This window comes from Pteronotus mesoamericanus, unplaced genomic scaffold (genome assembly GCF_021234165.1).
Source record: "Pteronotus mesoamericanus isolate MK-2021 breed Mesoamerican mustached bat unplaced genomic scaffold, CSHL_Meso_final scaffold_174, whole genome shotgun sequence".
NCBI classification, from domain to species: Eukaryota; Metazoa; Chordata; class Mammalia; order Chiroptera; family Mormoopidae; genus Pteronotus; species Pteronotus mesoamericanus.
Window position 1 is genome coordinate 40,100,718 of NW_026555309.1, and position 21,184 is coordinate 40,121,901.

The following is a 21,184-nucleotide window of genomic DNA, read 5'->3' on the forward strand; positions in this document are numbered from 1 at the left end:
TTCTTAGGAGCTGAGCAGTGGTCCAGGGTGGACCTGTGTCTCTGGTGTCACAAGGGACTCACCTGGGGATGCCAGCCAAATGCAGGCTCTCAGGGCCCTCTGGGAGTCCAGGGACAGGGCCCAGGAATCTGGTTTTAATATCGAGGACCCAGGTGATGCCGCCCAAAGCTGAAGGCCTGGCCCTCCTGTTGTTTCAGGCCAGCGCCCAGATGACAGAGTCGCCATCTCTTGTCCTCAAATGTGCTCGAACCTCCAAAGCAACATTTTAAATTCTGTCCCCAAAAGTGTGAAGCTGAACAAAGCTTGTCCCCTGGTGGGTTTGCACGTCACGGTTTTGGCCTCGGAGCTACTGACCTGGGTTTGCAAAACAGCTGTGTTTATCTGAGCTTTAATTCCTGTTTTCAGGGGCTTAAGCGTCTGATAGAGACTCTCTCGCTCCCTGCTCTCTTCTGGTCACATTCTGCGGGCAGCTGGATGCCCTGGGAGCCAGCGTGGCCTCTGGCTTACCCCCTGCCCCTCCTTCCCACAGGAGGCAGAGGAGCGTCCAGGACACACTCCTGGCTGGCCCTGCCGGCCAATGATGAGCTTTCTCTGAATGGGCATCGTCACCTCCTTCCACAGTTTACAACCCCATGGCCGGCTGACCTGGCGGGAGGAGGCGGGCCAGCCTCGCCCCAGTTTCTCTTTGGAAAGGGCAGCCAGGAAACACAGCGGCAGCAGGGGCAGCCCAGGGTCATGCTGGGAGCCTCTTGGGCCCTGACCTTCGTGTTCAAGTCCGGCCTCAGCCCCTCACGAGCAACTTGCCTTTGGCAAGTCCTGCCTTAACTGCTCTGAGCCTCCGTCTCCTAGACTGTGAAGTGGGGGAGACAAGGTAGTGCTGCCAACAAACGCGATCATGCCGAATTCTCTTTCCTCCAGGAAGCGCCATGCCAGGCGAGCCCCACGCCAGGCGAACCCCTCAGTCATGCTACTTAGCTGTCCCCCTCCCCAGCCTGCGGACTTCTCAGGGACAGAGTGGAGGGCACATCTTTGCAACCACAGGGCGGGCACTGTCTTAACAGAGAACGTTCAGGGTTATGTAACACGGCCGAGCTGACCGCACCACGCCCCAGGCTGCGGGCGGCAGAGGGCAGGCTGGACACGTCTGTTCCGTCCACCAGGGACACACCTGCTTGAGTGGTGAGCCCACCAGCTTTGATGCACCCACCTACCGCAGATTCTGGAAATGAGACTGTCATTCAGGACCCATGAGGACGCATGGGCGGGGGGCAATAGGTGAAATTATGCTAATAATTATCATCACTCCACCCACCCTGCCACACGTACACCCCCGTCCTGGGGGTTGGGGAGGAGGACGCAGTCAGGGAAGCAAAGCAGCAGGGGTGCGGAGGGAGGGGGCAGGGGAGGCTATGGCCAAGGCCAGAGAGGCTTGGGCTCACACTGCAGCTGTGACTGAGGGTGACCTGGGGCGAGTCACTTCAGCTCCGTGAGCCATGTTCTTGCCTGAACATGCGCCTCAGTGGGGACTTTCACCTCCCAGAGGGTGGAACATGGGTACAGGAAACACAGGCCTGCTCCCTGCAGAGCTGAGGCAGGCACGGGGCGCCTCCGGTGCCCGGTGGAGGGCTGTTGGGGCCCAGCGTTCTGGAGAGGCTGCTTCCAGGTTGGGGGGCGGGGGTCCTTTAATTTTCAACAGACACTGTCCCAGGTTTAAGACAATGCCAGCATTGTATCCTTTCGTAATTTTAGATGGAAAGCTGGCCGCCCCTTTGCCTGCATGATCCAGGTGATTATGTCAGCCTCTCCCCTAAAGATCCTGGTTGAGCCACTGGTTTCCTGCACAAGCCGACCCCCCGCAGCACAGCGGAGGGGTCTGTGCTGCCTGGGCGTGTGGACCAGAGTTCCCAGGCGCCTGCACACTGAAGGGAACAGGACACCGACGCCTCAGAACCTTCAACGCCACTGTCTCAGTCGGCTTTCCACAGCTGCTTCTCTGGCTAGGACTTCAAGGTGGGACCGTCTTCCGTGCGGGAGGAATCCCCCTGGTCGCCTTGGGACCAAAGCCACTCATCTGGGTTCCTGACGGGGTCGTTTAGGAACCACGACACCCCCGGCATGGTAACGAACCCCAGCCTCATGGTCAAGCTCTGGGCAGCCAAGGGGTTCTGACCTCCCACTGGCTTCATGAGGAGGAGATGGTGCAGGCAGATGTCAGCCCAGGTCTGCCCACTGCCGGGCAGCACTGGAATAGCCATGTGACACACGCCCACATCCAGCCGGCGGGGTCCCCTGAGAACGCCCCACGCCCAGGCACCCCTGCCCTGCTCACATAAACCGGCCAGACCTGGGCGCTGTGGAGGTGGGCGTGGGTATCGGGGACCAAAATGCCCAGGGCCCTGTTTGCAGGCCGAGGACACGGACGCCCACACCGAAAGCGTGCGTGTCCTTGGCGTCGCCCAGGCCTGCGCTGCCTCTCCCCCTGAGTCAGGGGAATCTTGACGTTCTCCAAATGCAAGAGGAGAGGATGACTCACAAAATGGCCTGATTTCAAGTGTTTGGGATCAACTGAGAATATGTTTATTTAAAAGCAATTTTAAATATTAAAAAAAGTAGAAATTAACACATACAGTACTGAAAAAACTGTCACATTAAATACATGTGAAATGACAAGTGTACTGATGTTTGAGCGTAACATCCAGATGAGAATTCAGAATTTAACTAGTGGTATACGGGATTCCTATACAACAGGTTGAAGTTCTAGGCCATAAAAAAATAAATAGCAATTGCTGTTCAACAGTAAAATAAGACACACACTATTTGCAGAACATACCTTTCCCCTCTGAGGGAAAAAAAAAGAACTAATTAGCTATTTTTTTTCATAAAGTTCCATACCTTCAAAATACTATATCATGTACAAAATTGCAGATAGTGGCTCACTGAGTTTAAGAACAATATCAGATTTCAACTCAACCGAGATCAGCAAAGGTATTTATACCTAGTTTTCCTAGGTCCCACAGTAAGCTGGGTTAGAGAAAACGCAGATTCCTGATGGAAAACAAAGGCACCCCCTCCCCCCCCAAAAAGGTGTTAAAAAAATGTTTAAATTGCTGCAAAAAGGAATAAAGAACAGACTCTGATTCCATCTCATTTCAGACATCTAGCTGTTGTGTTTTTTAGAAACCAGTTTATTGTGAGATCAGCTGAAAATACCGTGGGCCACAAAAATGAACAGTTTTTAAATGCAACTTAAAATACGGAACTGAATGGACCAGGGCACTAAGGAAATAGGGACGGTGACTTCCTGTCCTGACACCCGTGTGGCTGAGGTCCTGAGGCTGCAAGCGCGGTTGGCCACGCACCAGCACGCCGGCCGGCTCCCGACGTCCTTGCTGCTCTTGTGGGCGTCACATGTGCTGTGAGGCCGCGGAAGCAACTGCTTAATCACTTTCCGCTAACAGCTAGGAAGGTGTGGTGCGGGTCTGTGTCATGCAAAGTTTATGAATCAGGTGGCTACTCGAAGGTTCCACGGTAACCACTTAAGCAGAACTAAATTAATATTCACTGAGCGCTGTGACTCTGTTCATGACGATTTCTCCTAAGGGTTCGGTTGGGAGTTGTGCTTCTGCGAAATGAACAAGTCTCACTCGTTGCCAAGATTATCTGCTGAAAAATAGTAGTTTTCTGTGCGGCTGCCAACAAAGCAGTTTAAGCAAATGTGATGCCAGAATGACACATGAGCCTCAGAGTCAGAGTGCAGTCCCACCGACTGGGGAGTGACCCGAATGTATTCTTTTCAAAATTCCGACTCGCGCAAAGGGCCGACATAGGCACGGTGTTCTTAACGGTCTGATAAACACACTGGGATGAGAAGAAAACCAAGAGGGGGACTGGATGCGGGAAGAGCTTTTTCACAGTGCAATTCACAGCAGCGTTTAAAACCTGGGTTATGAATTGACTTGAAGGTAACACGTCTACTGAATAGAGCTTGAGATTGGAAAATTTATCTACAACTGGGTTTGACAAAGAGCCTAGAAAAAAGAAGAGGCTGGTTTCATTCAGCACCTGGGTCCTACCGTCGGGGAGCTATGTGCAGGGCTGACTTTTAAATCTGTCATCCTCTTGAGTAATCTTTTAAGAGTTTAAATTTGTCAAGAACAGAACTATGAAAATAATTTAAAACTGATGCATGAGATGCTTTAACATTTGAAGGATGCTAATTCTTAATATGATATGTAAATCCATACTCTTGAGAAAGCCAAAGGACTGACTAGAAACAAATACTGTTGCAACCTTGTAATTTCTGCTTTAATGGCAATCCGGTTTTAAAAATGTACAGTTCAACTGATCCATATGGTTCCTTTATAAAAGGCAAATTCAGGTAAGCTTCTAAACGCATGCATAAGGTAGAGGCTAACATTTCCCGGCAGTCCTTGGTTCCTGACAGTTGAACTTCATTCAAGGGGTTTTAAACTTTTGTCAAAATAGTCACGAAGGCTATGTTATTTTTGCATAATGAGGTAACATCTCAGGGGCGGGCACTCCTCAGAAGACAGCATAAATCCACATGTCTAAACCTGCATGAGGCTGTGGGCACAGAAAAATGCCACCCAAGGTTCTGGGGCCAGTGATTATTTTGCTGAAGGAGTAACACTTATGTTTAACTGAGCACTTTTCTGTAATAAATACCAAAGTAGGTGGTGGAGCTGTAAACTGTGTACACAGGTAACTGCAGGCTGGTCTGTCACGGAGCTAAGAGTTTCACCTGGAAAACAGAACCCACCTCTTTGCTTACGTCGCATTTTCAGTAACATGATTGAGAATACTGCATTGTGAGGAACAGAGAGTCAATTCTATGCCTTTTGACGGCTGCTGAGGCCACTTCTACTTGCAAAGCCAGCAGCTCCTGTGTTCCTGTTTGCTTGGGAAACAGCACAGACAGAGATGTAAGTGCTAGACGCCAAGGATGGCTTTGGCAAACCAGTACGGCGCGCCGGATCCCAGGCCCCCCTAATACTGGCAAAGGCAGAAAACAACAGGGTATTTATTTACAACGCACACTACAGTCCCCCCTGGGCCGGCCCTCCGGTGGGTGTCTCGTCCTGTAACAGCAGCTATGTACACGTGTGCACAGGTTACGCGGGGCGGCAGTCTTGTTGAAGGGTGTGGACCATCTCAAGGTTCTGCTTTTTGCTAGTCGGACAGGATGTGAACGAAGGACACCGGGAAGACACCCCTCCTTTCAGGCTGTCCTTCGATGTGGCCGATCTGAGGGGAGGAGAGAGAGGCGTCAGGCTGGAGGCCGCAGGCAGCTGCCCCGCGACCAGCCTGGGGGTCAGGGCCCGGGCTGCCCACAGGCTGGGGGCGGGAGGCAGGTTTCCTCTCCGCCGCCTGCGGGGGCCGCAGAGCTGACATCACACTCTGGGGCCCAGTGCCGCCCACAGCGGAGGGCGGCCTGGACAACGCGCTCGGCCCTTTTGTGTGGGCCTCACTGTGCCCACACATCAGCCCCATGAGGGCCCTCGTTTTCCTCACGAAGGGACGTGGAGAGCATTACACTGCGTGAAACAAGCCAGTCAGCGAGAGGCGGCACCGCAGCATTTCTCTCACGTGTGGGATCCAGTGAACAAAGTAAACTAGCAAGCAAAGCAGACAGACCCCCAGACACAGAGAAGAGAGCGACAGCTGTCAGAGGGGAGGGGGCGTGAGGGGCTGGGTGAAAAAGGCGAAGGGGTTAAGTGAAAAGCAAAACAAAACAAAACAACAAAAACCCAAAACTGAAAGCAGAAAGCCTCCCAGACACAGACAACAGGATGGCGGTTACCAGAGGGGCGAGGGCGGGCGGAGGCAGGAGGCAGGAGACAGCAAAGGGGGACAAACGGTGCGGGAAGGGGGCGCGGCTTGGGGTGGTGAACACACAAGTTGGAAGGGGGGAACCAAGAGGCTCTCATACTTTTATAAACACACATAGTATAAAGTTTGTACTTTCTTTAAAAAAAAAAAAGAAAAAGGGATAGCGGCCGAGGGAGGGGGCGTGCCTGCCCCGGGCCTCCCACGGGCCGCGGGGCCCGGAGCCCGTGCCCGTAGTCAGGGGTCTCGCTGCCTCTGCTGCTGGGCGACCCCGGGCAAAGCTCGCGGAGCCCCGGTCTGTAAAGCGGGGCTGAGGAGCCCCTTCCCTGAGGCGCAGGGAGAGACCACGCAGAACGTTCCACGTCGGTAAGGGCTGGCGGACAGGGCACTGGCGTTCTGGTTGCTCTGGGGCAAGGGGCTCGCGAAAGTTCAGATGGACTGCGGCCTGCGGCCTGCGGCGGTTGCCCTGCCTGCGCTGGAGCCTTAGGCCACGGTTACCTGCGCCAACGCTTCTAATTACCTGCTACACCCACAGGACCTGCGTCACAGGGAAGCCTACTGTGAGAAAACGTCACAAAACCGGCGCATGGGCTTCACAGGACAGACGGGAGGTGGCTCCAAGAACCAGGCCAGCTGCCACTCCCTCCTGAAGGACCCGCAGCCCAGGGGGCAGCTGGCGCACAGCTGTGTGCCCTGCCCTCGGCTGCTTCCTTTATTTACGGGGTGTGACTGTGGGTGGTCACCCAGGCTGCTGGGCTCGGTGTTCTCCTCTGGAAAGTGGACAAAACAGGAAGTCCCGACTTACCCACCTCACAGGGTCTGAGCTGGCCCCGGCGTGTGAGCTCGTCGATGCCCTGGGAGGCAGGGTGACGGCTGTCCCGTTTCTCAGAGGAGGAAACGGAGACCGACAGAAGGGACTTTCTTTATCCAAGGCCACAGGGTAAGTGACTCCCGGGGGCTCCGAGTCCCGCCGCCCCCGCCCCGGGGCCGTGCCTGGCTCTCAGACGGGCTCCGCGCCAGGGGCAGCCCCAACTCTCACAGGGGCGCGGGCACCCCGCTCGGCTTCCTGGCAGAGCGCGCGGCGGGCACCTCAGTCCGGGCTCCCCCTCCAGCGCTCCCGGCGGCAGGGGCCCCAGGCACGTTTAGCTGCACCCCGGCCTTCCACCAGTCCCACATCCTGACCATCAAAATGCCTCTCCCGTTGCCACATGTCCCGGGGGGACAAACGGCCCCATCTAGGAACCTCCAGTTCAGCCCAAGCAAAACCCCTACGGCTGCGATCACGGATCCAGCCACTGCCTGCGCCCAAAGGAACACAGACCAGAGGCGTGTGCAGGCATGTGTTTGTGTCTGAGCATGAGCAGGTTCTGCTGGCCCAGCTGTGACCCGCAGGCCCCTCCCAGCAGACAGAGCTGGGTCCCTCCGGGCACTGCCAAGGGCCACTGACGTCCAAACAGCCACCGTGTGAGATGACGATGCCTGTCCCTGCTGGAACCTGGGCAGCATGTTTTCACAGGAAAGGAGTGTCTATAGATGTTCCTGATGAGCCTTCTCCTAAAATCGCACGAGGAAGGCATTGTGTCCCCTGGATGGAGAGAGGCCAGCACAGGGCGGAGAGGTGGAGCCCGAGGCTGGCGCCCTGGCCTCCTGGCCTGGGGCAGCGCAGGTGGTGCCAAGGACACAGGCTTGGGGACCGTGGCTGCCTGCTGACTAGCTGTGCGCCTTGGGCGACGTGCTTTCTGGAGCTTTGGTTTTGCATCTGAAAATCTAGAAAATACCTCCGGCTCAGAGGCTTTGCTTTGACAGGGAGGGTGAGGGTAAAGCACACAGAACGTGAATGCTCCTGACCCAGTTTCGAAGCTCCGGGGCTGTTTATGTAGCAGCTAAGACAGTGACAGAAGACTCCCGATGAAAGGGCTGCTGGGAAGTGTCCCCAGGGCGGGATCCTGGCACGCAGGGACTCCCCGCCCTGCCGCCTCCACCCCCGCCCCCTCCTTGCGCAGGGCCCAGCACGGTGAACAGACCCCAGAGGGGATGGCTGGCGGCACACGTACCCACCACTCCTGGTCCTCCTCCCCGGTGACCACGATCACCTCTCCCTCAATGAAGGTCAGCTCGTCGTCATTGTCTGCCTGGCAGTCGTAAATGGTCTTCACGCGCCTCACCTTGTTTTTCCCCTGCGACACAGACACGGGGGTTTAACTGCCAGGAAGGAATGGAGGGAAAAAAGGACACACCGAGCTTGGGAACTGACAGAACCTCCCTGAGCCTCAGTTTCCCCACTGTGATCGGGGGAACACGTCCACCCTGTGATGGCGCAAGAGACACAGGCCCCGCCCCTTCCGCTGGCGTCGCGGCGGAGCCTGGCACAGGGAGTGGGCGGCCCCTGTTATTTTCACGGGCAAGAAAACCGCATGGGAGGAAGCAGCTCCACCAGAGACCCAGAGTGTGGTCCCCCCACCCCTCAGCCACCATGGCTGCTAGCAGAGGTGACAGTGGAGGCTGAAGTGGCTCTGGGAAGCGTGACGTAAAGCGAATCTGTAGCTTCTGCCACTGAATGCAGTGTAAACACATCCCTCCAGCCCAGCGTGCCAAGTGCCCTGTCAGCACAAGCTGCTGGACAGGGCAGTGGTGGCCAGGCGGGCAGGGCCCTGAGCAGCTCCCCCAGAATCTTTGAATTTTGACCAATGTGACTAGGGCTTTTAGTTGTTGAACTTCCAGTTCTTTACGAACAGGAAGATGGAAATAGGAAAATGGCCTTCTAGAGGATGTTCCGGGCACCCAGCTCAGTGGAGTACCAGTAATAAGAAAAGCAAGCCACGGCCCTAAACATTCTGAGTCCAGTGCCTTTCCCTCTTCGGTCCCCCGGCTCCTGGCGGCAGCTCACCCCTGGGCTGGCAGGGGCAGCCTGCGGAGCTGGTGGGACTGTGCCGGTGGTAGACATGTCCTCTCAGTGCTGGCTCGGCGAGCCGCTGAGAAGCCCCTAGTGATCACTCACAACAGGAGGATTCCCTGAGACCACGGAGTGCCGTGAAGTCCATGCTGTCAAGGCCACAGTGGCACCTGGGGTCCGGGGAGCTGCCCTCGTGAGGAGCTAAGGCACCCACCACGCAGGCAGGTGGTCTCTAACCCCAGGCAGGGTGGGTTTCTGCCTTCCAGCTCCTTCAGTCCCCCAGGGACGCGTCTATTGCAACACTGTTTTCCTGATGCACTGTGAGCGGGGGCGGAGCTGTCACGTGCTGTGGGAGGTCTTTCGGTCCAGGCCCCCCCCCCCCCCCAGCAAACTGTGCTCCCCAGCCCAGGGTGTCGCCATCCCTGTCCCCTGTGCAGCCGCAGGCAGGACAGGCATACATGCACTTTCCTAGAGCATCGCTTTCCCACCCCCCAAAAGAATTTGGGGGAAAAAAAAATCATTTTTATATCAAAATAAAGTTGATATATTAAAGAGCAGAAAGCATTTCACGAAAATGATGAAATGCGAGACTTTAGCCAAATCCCACATCCGTGCACGTCTCCGTGGGCTCTGCCTCCGGGCCCTCCCAGGCGGTGGCAGCGGGGCGCACGAGGGCATGGTGCCCGGGGCCCTGAGAGGGGACCGCTCTCCCATGTCCTCGGAAGAAGAGACTCATGCTCCAGCTTCCTGGAGGGAGCGCCCACTTGCTGAGGGTTTCCAGGTGGCGGCTGGGTGTGTTTCATCGACCAAGGGCCCAGTTCCTGTATCAGCCCCTTTCTGTATGTGAGGAAACTGAGGCTCGGAGCAGGTGAGTAACTGGCCAAGGTCACAGTTACAGTGGGCCCTGAGCCCTGCAGTACCGGCAGGCCCGGCTTCGGCACCCTGCGCACCCCCAGCAAGTGCCTGCTTTCTCTGCATTCCTGCTGGCCACACCTCGCCCCTCCCCCATCCCGGGGTTCAGATGCAGCCGCGGAGTTCACAAGAGCCTGCTGTACCCTGGCGCCCACCCACCGTGTTGATCTTCCTGGGCAGCGGGACTGGTGTCTCGGGCAGAGTGGGTGTCAGGTCGTTGGCGTCCTCAGAGGCTTGCTTTTGGATGGCGTCTCGGGCGGGCACATTTGGAGAGAGATCCACTGGCTGTGACTTCGAGGCGACGTCGGAGGGCGGCTGAGCCTTGGGCGAGACATCTCCGGGCTGGGATTTGGCCAGCAGGTCGGCCAGCTGCGGTTTGGGAGGCAGGTCCTTCATCTGTGGTTTGGGAGGTAAGTCTGAGAGCTGGGGTTTGGGTGGCAGGTCACCCAGCTGTGGCTTGGGGGGCAGTTCTCCTGGCTTAGGTGGTAGATCTCCAATTTGGGGTTTGGGAGCCAGTTCAGCGGGCTTCGGGGGCAGGTCCCCAGGTGGTGGCTTCTGTGGCAAGTCTGCCAGCAGTGCCGATTTCGGGACAATTTCAGGCGGGATGCTGGCTTTGTCTAGGGAGAGATGATGGCTGGTTTCCGTTTTCCGTAGTGCCACTGTGGGAAGCAACCACAGAGAGAGGGAGGTCACAGGAAGGAACGGGGCTGGGGACGCGCTGTTTCCTCCCGTCGGTTACCTTGAGGACAACCGACTTGACACCTGTGACACCTGATGGGAGCACCTGGAACGGAGGAGCTAAGGGGCCGATCTCGGTGCACGTGGCCTGTTTGTAAACAGACAAAAGCTGGGAGCCTGGAAGGGGCCCACATTACAATCCATGATTTTATGATGCAGGTACGTAAGGAAAGGATGTCCAAACTAATCCACAATTTAAACACCCACAACTATAAACGTAATACAATTTGAGAAAACGGAAGGTACAGAGCTGCGAGTTTTCCAGAAGGCTATCACCTCACTGTCTGCAGCCATTTTAACTATTCTGATATTTTTCCTTTTTGACTTTTTCATATATTTTCCATATACAAAACTTTTATCTGCTTTTATCGATGTACTGTTTTGGCAACAGTACTCGCTGTATCAAAAATTCTTTAGTATTAAGGCTTCTTCTCTTACTCCCCCTCCCCCTTTTTTGATTATGTTTTGGTGTCACAGGTGCACGTGCTCATGAATGTAAACAGGACCACAATATGTACCTTGTCTGCAACTTTGGTTTATTTTCCTACTTAGTATGTTTGGGTGCGTTTCTAAGTCAGTTCCCTCCTTTCCTCCTCAACGCCGGGCTGCGCACCGCCCCGGGGATGGGACTGCAGGGGCCGCCCCCGCGGCTCTCTGTGCAGCTCTATCCGGCTGAACTCAGGACACTGAGGACCCGGCCCCACGTCCAGCACCACCACTTACTTTCTAGCTGTGTGACCTGGAGCAATTACACAGCCTCTGGACCTCCCCTTCCTCCCCTCTAAAACGTGCCTCACTATCTGTAAAGCGCTGGCCGACAGGACCTGGCAGGCCCTATGTATTAAGGGTATTCTCATTATTTCTGTCAGGCAGGCTACCCTGAGGCCAGGATTCATATTTTTACTCATTTTCATGACTCTGCTCCTGGCGCGGGGACCAGTCACATAGGGCTCAGCATGAAAACAGCTGACTAGGCACACTGAATGAGTCAGACAAAATGAAACAGAACTGCTATCCTAAAAGTCCACCATATTCAGAAAGGTATTCTTAAAAAGAAAAAAAAAGAAAAAAAAGAAGGATAAACCCCGGCTGTACATTGCCGTACACGGTCACCAGCCGTACCGTGGCTGGTGCCACGCAAGGCCCGCCCAGCCCCCTCCCTTCCCAGGAAACTCAAGGGCACGCTGCCCGCGGGCTGGACCGGGCGCTTGAGCTGCTGCGGCTCAGGTCGCACGGTCCAAGTGGGGCCACCGCGTCCCTCTCTGAGGAGTCCGAGGCTGAGCGAGCGGGGCCTGAGGCAGGGAGCGATGGGGGCACACCCGGGGGATCCCCGAGGCGGTCTGCCTGGGAAGCCCTGCTGTGAGTCACGCTTCTGGGGGAACAGAAACTGTGACTAAGGGCTGGGCAGCGATAACCCTCCAAAAATGCATCTCGGATTCTACACATTTAACCTAAAAAAAGCAATCAAAGCCAAGCACTGACATGTCTGTGCTAGAATGTTCCGCACAGCACTAGAGTGAGAAAAAAGAAAAGCAAGCTGCATGAAAACTAAACAACAGAGGCTGCTTGACGTAGTGTGGGACCAGACAATGGAGTATTAGGCAGCCAGTAAAAGCCGCATTTTTATGTAATTTATGTCATGGGAAATGTTTTCGATTTACCCTGTGAAAAAATCAGCTTAAATGGAAACTTAAAAAAGTATAAACATGAGAGCGAAAGGGTAGATCCACTTGTTTATCTTGGTGGGAAGACTTCAAGTGATTTGCATTTTCTTCTTTTTGCTTATCTGTATTTTTCAAATCTTCTAGAATGAATATATATCATTTTAATAAGAAGAAACAGAATAAGAAATAAGAAAAGAGTCAGTCTCTTCTCTAGGGGAGCCTCCAGCCTTTGCTATTTTCTTTCCCAGCTGGGTTTGTGTTTTTCCATGAAAACCCCTCTCTGCCCTGCACTAACTCTGAAGGGCAGGCGAGCAAACTTCCCCTGCAGCTGGACTACACAGTGTCCTGCTGGAGGGAGGGCGTTGGCACAGAGGCTGCTGCGGGTCCTTGGTCACAAGGCCGAGCTGGATGTCCCCGCTGGCTGCGCTTCCCCACCAGGCCCAGGCCCCTGGGGCCAGGCCCAGCGTTGGTCAAGGGAGCAGAGGCTGGCACGGCGCAGCATCAGGAGGGAGGCTGGCTGGGGGGACGGGGAGGGGACGTGGACTGTGAAAAGGGGCAGCAACCACGGCGGCCCCGGTGGGTGTGGGTGTGAGGGGAGTGAGCTGCACAGGCAGGTGGAGGGACCCGTGGGAACACGTGACCCTGCGGCTGGAAGGGGCAGCCTCTGGAGAAGTGGGAACAGGGCTGTGGCATCGGGCTCCAACTTGTGAGGTCAGGCAGCCCTTTGGGCAGAGGTTAAAAGCAAACCCTCGCGGCTGTAGATGGAGACCCAGTAGAGCGGGGGAAGCCTGCCTTTGCGTTCTGCAGGGAATGCACGGTGGCCACCCGGGGCTCCCTGGCCTTTCTCCACCGAGCCAGGCCCGGACCTGCCCACGCCCCTCCGAGGCGCCGGCTGGCTGAGGCCTTGGGAGAGCGCTGAATTCCAGCTCTGCACCACGAATCCCGAGTTTGGCTCCTGGGGTCAAAGGTCTCACCGCTGGCCTGAAACCCAGGGAGCAGCCACAAGCTCCTCTGGGCTTCCGTCTGCACCGAGCGTGGACCCTGTTGGCCCACGTGAAGCAGATGCCCACGTGGGGGCTCTGCAGCCAGGGCACTGCAACAAAAGGATGGGCACTATCATTTTTGTTGTGGTAAGAAAGATGGACAGTTTGGTCTTTCCAGTGCAGAGCTCGGCCAGAATTACAGATTTGGTCAAAAAGTGGCGTGTCTGCCTGGCCAAGTGGCCACGTTAGTGACACTGCTTTCTTGTCCTTGGTGAGCATGCGTGTCCCCACTCACATGAGAGACGCCATCCCTGGGACCCACCAACTCGGGGCCCTGGGAAGCATGACTCCTTTTGTCCTTTCGGAACCTCAGGAAGCGGGCGTGCTCGGCCCACGTGCCCGTGAGGAGTCAGAGGCTCAGGGCAGCTTCCGTCCCCGCCCAGGTCACACGGCTCGGAAGTGGGAGAGGGGACCCAGTTCTAGTCTCTCTGATCAGCTTTGCAAAGGAGAAGAAATGGGCCCTGGGGAGTCTCATAATGTAGCTTTTGAACAAGTACGGCACTTTTTTAGGCAAAGTGAGGTGCTTTGCTAAGCACTAAATTTGAGTTTATCAGCATGTTCTTCATTGAACACATTGACTGGGCATTTCCTCCATGCCAGGTGCTGCTCCAGGCACTTGGGAAACAGAGTGGCCAAGAGAGACAGAAACCCCGTCCCCTCCGAAGGCACAGTGACACTCTCAATAGACGCGAAAACAGAAGAGAAATCTTACCTTTCTGAGGTAGTTTAGGAAGAACTCTTGGACCAAGTGCAGTCTTCGCAGATCCGGTGCTAATTAATAAATAAAAATCATTTAGGACCTAAAAGTGCATTAATACCAGCAGTGACTGAGTATTCAAGGAAATCCCAGGTGTTTATTGAACTATCTAAAAACCCTTTCAACATTTCTTTAGCAAAAGGCTACAGCCATTTCTGGTAACCGAGAGCGTGCCTGCCGGGGAGGTGAGAGGGGAGGGGGTCTTGGAACGCTCTGGCTGCCCCCTCTCCTGGGAGACCTTTGCCTAGAGGCAGTGACGTCTGTGAAAGCACTTGGCACACAGATGTGTCCCCAGCGTGGTACACAGAAGTAACTCATCCCACGGGACCCTACCACGGGACCCTCGCCACCCTCACTTTCAGATGAGGTGACTGCAGCAACAGGCACAAGGTCCCGGGCTGGTCAGTGGGAATCCGGACCCAGCTCTGTGGGACCCCAGAGCCCTGGTGTCCTCTGAAGGGAGCAGCCGGGGTGTCCGGCCTCCAAGCCCTGAGCTTCGCCTCCTTGGGAGGACGCGTAAATGAGCAAGGAACAGGCCCGGGTCCCCGGGACGGATGTCCGCCAGTGTCGTCTGAGGAGTCAATTGTTAACTCCCATACCTCTGCCACCAATCAAGTGCCAGCACTTCGGGTGGCATCTGTGGCATTTGTTGGAACCGCTGTTTCCCTTTTACCAGAGGCTAAAACTACTCTTGGGACATAGGAGCGCTGAAGACCCCAAAAGCAATGGCAGCCAAGCGCCTGAGGCTCTCTCCCAAGAGCTCCCTATAATATCTCACTTCTCCTTTTCTGTCCTTTGATGTCCTAAGAATTGGCTCTTTTCCCTTCTATCCTAATTGCATTTAAAAGAACAGGAAGAGCCAAACGAAGCAAACAGAGGCCGAGTCAAAAAGACATGACACGCGTGTCCTCTATCCTGGTCCCCACATCACCCTTGGTCTTTAGGCTCCTCCAGCTCACTGGAAGTCTTGCTTGCCTTTGGGCTACTGGAAGGCCATACTGCTCTTGAGACAAAGCCACCACTGAACTGGAAATGGTAAATGTCAAAGGTTTTATGTTTTAACTTTTTAAAAAAAGATATTTACTTTTAAAGAGAGGGGAAGGGAGGAAGAAAGAGAGGAAGAGAAACATCAATGTGAGAGAGAAACATTGGTTGCTTTTCATATGCACCCTGACCGGGGACTGAACCCGCAACACAGGCATATGCTCTGATTGGGAATCAAACCGTTGGCCTTTTGCCTTGAGGAATGACAGACACCCAACCGAGCCACACGGGTCAGGGAAACGCCAAAAGGTCTTGCTTCAAATGTTTTTGGAGTGATTTTCTAAGGCCCTGCCAGGCAGGGTGCCAGGCACGGGAACTCAGGGACAGGGAGCCCGCAGAGCCAGGGGTTCGAGTCCAGCGCCGAGGACGCCACCACCAAACCTCTCGGGCTGCTTCCTTGCTCTGAAAGCGAGTGCAGTGCTGAGGCGCCGCCTCACGGGGCTGTCAAGACTTAAAGATCGGTGGCATTGAAAGAAATGAGGATTTTTACTATTTCAAAAAGTCTGGATAAACTCTGGGAAGCAATGCCAACACCCCCCAGCTGACTCTTTCTCCCTGAAGTTCTGGGTCTGGAAGTGGCTCTTCGTGTCCTTATCTCAGCTTGGCCTCTAGAAAAAGCCCTTTGCGTTGGGGCTGGAAAATGCTGCCCACGAATGTTCCGAAGTACCCGTTTCAGGGGAAGGAGAGAAAACAGAAGTGCCGCTCCCAGCCGCGCCGGGAAGCACTTACCGACAGGGAACTTGGAAAGTCACGTTTTTATGTGTGAAAATATCTGGGCTGTCGGATTTCACTGAGGACTATCTTTTCATTCCCCAGGCTGCAAAATGGAGCCACGAGGGAAAGGAACAGAACAAAATGCCTTAATTTAAAAAACTGAAAGTAAAACCTCAATTCCGACAGACTCTGTGATTCAGGGGCGTGAGGTCCGGTCCCACCCGGAGCCCAGGCAAAGGAGGGCGGCCCACTCACAAGCACGGTCTGCAGGGCCGCCAGGCTGAGCGACAAGGGGCGCAGCCGCGGGCCACCCTTGGAGCAGATTGTCACTAAAACCCATTTCTGTGACCTTGTCCATCACAACCGTCAGCACAGTAGGACAGAGCTGGCTTACCTCGACTGCTGAGACAGTCCCTCGAACTTGTTTGTGGTCTTGCTTGATGGTGATGGACCCATATCGTTACCTACAGAGAAAATCAAATGTAAAAAATTGCGCCCTCAGATGGGGAAATGGAATACGGAGACATGGGATTTGGCAGACAGGTCTGCCTTCAGTTCCAGAATTTAAAAGGCTGAAGCCAGAAGAGTGTGTACAGATTCACTCAGGGGTTCCCACGCCTGGAGGCCCGAGACTCAGAAGACACACAGAGCCCACAGGTATGCGCGTGTGTGGACGGGGCTCCGCAGTGCTGGCAGCTGGCCATCTGTGGGGCAAGGCCTTCAGTCACCGTCCTCACTCATCCTTCACACAAACGTTAACATCTATGAAGCACCTATGCCGTGCAGGGTATGACTGCGTAGCAGGGGGCACGAAAGCAAACGGACTGTTCTTGCACGGTTTACAATCTGGCCAGGGAGACATACACTACAAACCACACTAGTGACGCGGAACGGGCTGGGTGCTGACCAGGCTGGGTGCTGCTGAGAAGAGGCAGTGTCTAAAGCGACCCGGTGAGGGGGCAGGGAAAGGCGTCCTGGACAGGCGCGGCCCCTGAACAGCGGAGCACTTTCTAACGGAGGAGCCCTGGAGCTGGACAGCACGCTCTGCCCAGGAGGATGGAAGGCCGGCTACAGGAAAGCCGGCTCCCCTGTGACCCTTTCCGTGTGGGGGGAGCGCCGGGCGACCCGGGCCAAGCTGCCAGGCACCCAGGAGGAACGCCCGGGAACCTGCCCCTGTTGCTGGGCTCTAGTCCGCTTCCTTGCTCTGGAAACCCGCATGTCCTTCAGCATAGCCCTTTGCTACCCAATCTGGACGCCCATGACCCCTCTGGTGGGGGGGCACTGGGAAGGGCTGGGGGAGGCTCAGGAGCAGGAGGGCAGGTGGAGCGGACAGGGCTGAGCGCGCTCGCTGCCTGGGGTGCCTGCTGCAGGGCCCGGTGCTTTTCTCCCTCACAGTGACACAGGGGCCGGCATCGTCCTCGTCCTAAGGACGAGGAAACGAGGCTGAGGGGATGAATGGTTCCAGGTCCCACAGCTAAATGACGTACCTGAAAGGCCTGGCCACAAGGCTACGTGCTTTTTGTGACCCATCACGACTCCCCCCAATAGGAATATTAACAGAGGCAACCACTGTTTATTGAGCACTTACTCACAGTAACTATGCTTAGGAGATGCACAGTAATAATCACTCTCCATTTTATTTCATAGGAAGAAACGCACAGAGGAGTCAAGTTAGGCCCAAGGTCAAGTAGCTGGTTAGGGTCAGAGCTGGGACACAAGGCCAAGCAGCCCACCGGCAGGGTCGGCACTAAACTACCACCGTCTGTCACCTACTCTCCCCTGAGCCCAGTCGGAGGGAGAGGATGGCAGAGTGCAAGGACGGGCCTCCTGCACAGAACGTTCTCTGGCCACTAAGGTGACTCTCCATCCTCCAGAGGTCTGTGTTGGTGCCTCTGTAACCTAGCTCCCTGTTCCCTTTCCCTTCAACACCTGCCCCCTCGCACTAGTGGTAAATTCTTATGTGACCTTCAGAAAACATCTCCAAAGCCAGTTTCCGAGAATTCTTCCCCGGCCGGACTGGATCGTGCCCTGTGTCTTGGGTGCCTGCGCCCACCGATCACGGACGGGTGGCGTCGGGCGCATCTCCTGGAGCAGGCAGGCCTGGCATGGAGCCCCAGCCGTACCGCCGGCCAGCGGGTGGGGGTTTGGCCGCCATGGCTTTTCAGTGAAGCCTCAGTTCCCTCATCTATAAAATGGGAACGATGACAGTCACCACCCTCTAGATGGGTACGGACATCACGAGAGAGAGTATCACTCACAGTTTCCTGCGATGGGACATAAAGACATGGTTTACTCAATGAGTGAGCGTCTCATAGTCAGGGAGTCTGCCTTGTCTGTCTCCAAACCCCGCTTACTAGCTAGTGTCCCGCCGGGGCAGCCACTCTGGGCCTCCTGAACAAGGCCGGCACCAGCAGCACAGGCTCCGCCTGCCCCCTCCTCTCTCACACACCTGGGCTGCGCGGGGGCAGGGGGGCTGCCAGTGGCCTGGCAGAAAGGAACCTCCTCTTGCTCACAGGGGCCCGAAGGCCACCTGCCATGCCCGGGAGGCGAAGTGTGGTGCAGAAAGCTTTCTGAGCCCAGGGTAGTATTGGAGGGAGGGGCAAAAACACAGAAGCAGCTCAATCCTTCTTCTCTTTGTGCAATTTGGAAAAGGACGTAGTATAACATGCAGACGTGTCTGAGACAGCTGAAGACAGATGCTTGGCAGGCAACCAAAAGCTGTGGTCACTTGCTTCAGCTCAGAAGCTGTGGGCCAAGAGTCTGTGGGGAGACAGGCGGGCATGGGCCCAGCGTGACTGGCACAGAGGCTCCAGGCGTCCTCTGGTGTAGTCGATAATTGCATGAGGCCAGGAATGGGTTCAAACCCATTCCAGTCCTGAAGTCCCTGGATTCGTGACACGACACAAATTGCTTGACGTCTCTGGTCTTTGAAATCCCAATTAGTAAACCAGAGTCAACAGCAGTTCCTGTCTGACAGAATGGTTGCGATGGCTAAATAATGTATGAGCAAGCGACTGGCATCTGGTACCTGGCAAACAATCTCTAAGCGGCGGAAGCCGTTATTATTTCTATGACTGCTTGCAACGCGGGGTGAGGGGAGCAAACATGAAATTATTGGGTTGACTGTAAAGTCCGTTACATTTTTTCTGTACAACAGCTCTAGTAGCACTTAGTTGTCTTTAACTTCATTCAAAATAATTTTGTTAGACTGTATTATGACAGCTGTCATATCAGCATGCTTTTAAAAGAAAACTTATCAAAACTGGTGAATTTTTGTGCAGCCATTTTAATATTGAAGATGGAAGACTATAAGCAACATTTTTGGGCATATTATGCTTTATTATTTCAAGAAAGGTAAAAACACAACTGAAATGCAAAAAAAAAAAAAAAGATTTGTGCAGTGATGGAGAAGGTGCTGTGTCTGATTAAATGTGTCAAAAGTGTTTTGCAAAGCTTCTTGGTACTATTGACATTTTGGCTAAATAATCCTTTACTATGGGGCTGTCTTATGCATTGGAAGGAGGTGAGCAGCACCCTGGCCTCTCCCCACTGGAAGCCAGTAATGGGAGACAGCCGACATACTCAAAATACCGAAATCAATACAGTTATTGGTGAAAATAAAAAATATATCCTTTTTTTACAGAAAAAGCTAAACAGACTTTTTGGGCAGCCCAATATATTGGGAAATCCAAGAATAGGGAATAATAAGGAAATTTCTAACCAAAGTGTCTTGTACAAGCCAATGCGACTTCCAGTAAGTAGGGATGCATGCCTCAGATCAGACATTTTCCACACCGCGCCTTTTCACCTGGAAGTTCTATTCTTGAAATATGAGAAGTGAATCAAATTGTGGGATAGTTTTGCATCCATTATTTGCTCTACAACATTAGGGAAAAAAGGTCATATAACTTCAAGCCCCAGCGGGCAAACTGAGGAGTGTATGTGATTTCCAGAGGTCACTTAGCTTCGGTTGGTAGAACACGGATCAGAACTCGGGCCTCCGGAATGTTTACTCAGTGCACGTGTGGTCTCCCACGGTGTGCGCTGTAGGCACTTCTGAGTTCTCCCCAGATGATGGAGGCCCCAGGGGGAAGCTCTCAGGTACGAATTACCTGACTTTCAAGTGTGAGAAGAGGGTTAATCATACGACCTCCATACATTGATAATAAGCTGAAGTTTTTCTTTGCCTGCCTGTAAGAACCTCAGTGTCAAATCGGTAGTCTATTTTTAGCCACGGTTTGTATGTTACGTATTTTGTGAGGAGATCACAACTCCTGGATTTTGTTACTCTGCTACCTATATCCTCCCTTTGACCTCGTTTCCTTATTAACTTTATTTAAATTGTGTTAAAATGTGTTGGTCTGTTAAAAGTAGGTTATAAGCAAATTATTTTATCCCCAAAGGTGAGATTTAATGACATGCCACTTCAAAAATCAAAGTCTCCACAAACCCCAGATCTGCCCACAGCCTGTCTATTTCCTGTTCAGAAGCCTATCTTCGCGGCCCTCCGGGACAGGGCCGTGGGACTTCAGGAACGCGACGCAGGGGCTATTTTGGGGTCTGCGGACGCGGTGGTTCTGGCAGGGAGGGAGCAGCCCGCCCCGCACTGCACACCAGGACTCCACCCCGCAGGTGGAGGGGGAGTCAGAGCCAGGTGGCGTGTGTCGACCTGCTGGGCCACCTCCTCCAGCCTCCACCTCAGGGACAAAGACACAAGCGTCTGCTGACTGGGCTGGCCAGTGGCACTGGGAGCTGCTCCCTGCAGAGCTGCAGGCTTGGGGGAGGGTGGGGCACGCAGGCTCCCCTCTGCCCAGCTGAGAGGACCTGGGCAGCTGGTTTAACCGTTCTGAGTCCCAGCGCGTCTTACTCAATGGATGAGGCTAAAAATCACATAAGCACTGTTACTCAGCCTGTTTCACAGCTGGAGAAATCGAGGTACATAACAATTCAAAGACACCTGCTGAAAGCCACGGGGCTGGAGGTGGCTTAGAATCCAGGCGTGTACCACAGGGGCCATATGGGCGCGCGCTGCCCCACAGGGACAGGAGCGGTGCGCACGCGCCCTGGGAAGCAGCTCATGATGCACAGGGCAAGCCCAAGAGGCAAAAAGGAACCACCACCGTGACAATCCCGGGTGACAGGGAACACAGAGTGGGCGTGGGGCTGTGACCAGTTTGGGGACGGCCTTTGCAGCAGGTCCCTGAACAGCAGATTTGGAAAGATGACTAAGCATTAACACAAATGGGTAGAACATTCTAGGCTGAGGTCAGAGAGTGAGCAAAGGCTCGGGCCTTAGGGGGCAGAATGTCGTTCAGGACGCTGGTGCACCTCAACGTGATGGGCAGGCTCTGTTTCAGGGGTGGCAGGACAGGCCTGGGCAGAGCTAGCGGGCTGCGCCAAGACATCTCACGCCTGGGATCTGCCCCGCAGGCTCTGGTGCTGACGTCCGGGAGGCCCGGGGGTCAGAGGGCTCCGGAGACGGGCTCCTGGTGAAGCTGCAGGTGCCGGGCACTGCCTGCGGCCTGCGGCCCCGAGGGTTCGTTAGCCCCCAGGCTGGCCCCTGCCTCTGGCC

At 54.8% G+C, this 21,184-nt stretch overlaps 1 protein-coding gene across 2 annotated transcripts in view; it reads right to left on the reverse strand.

The window, feature by feature from the left end:
* Window positions 1–2,671: 2,671 nt before the first annotated feature.
* Window positions 2,672–21,184, reverse strand: part of ASAP1 (ArfGAP with SH3 domain, ankyrin repeat and PH domain 1) — a 231,886-nt gene continuing 213,373 nt past the window's right edge. For both annotated transcript variants that reach the window (XM_054590497.1, XM_054590496.1), the window contains 5 exons: window positions 16,007–16,076; window positions 13,810–13,868; window positions 9,812–10,311; window positions 7,902–8,024; window positions 2,672–5,265 (listed from right to left, as the gene is read on the reverse strand). In XM_054590497.1, the coding sequence (XP_054446472.1) occupies window positions 5,191–5,265; window positions 7,902–8,024; window positions 9,812–10,311; window positions 13,810–13,868; window positions 16,007–16,076 (827 nt within the window). In that variant the 3' untranslated portion in view covers window positions 2,672–5,190. The remainder of the gene's footprint in view (window positions 5,266–7,901; window positions 8,025–9,811; window positions 10,312–13,809; window positions 13,869–16,006; window positions 16,077–21,184) is intronic.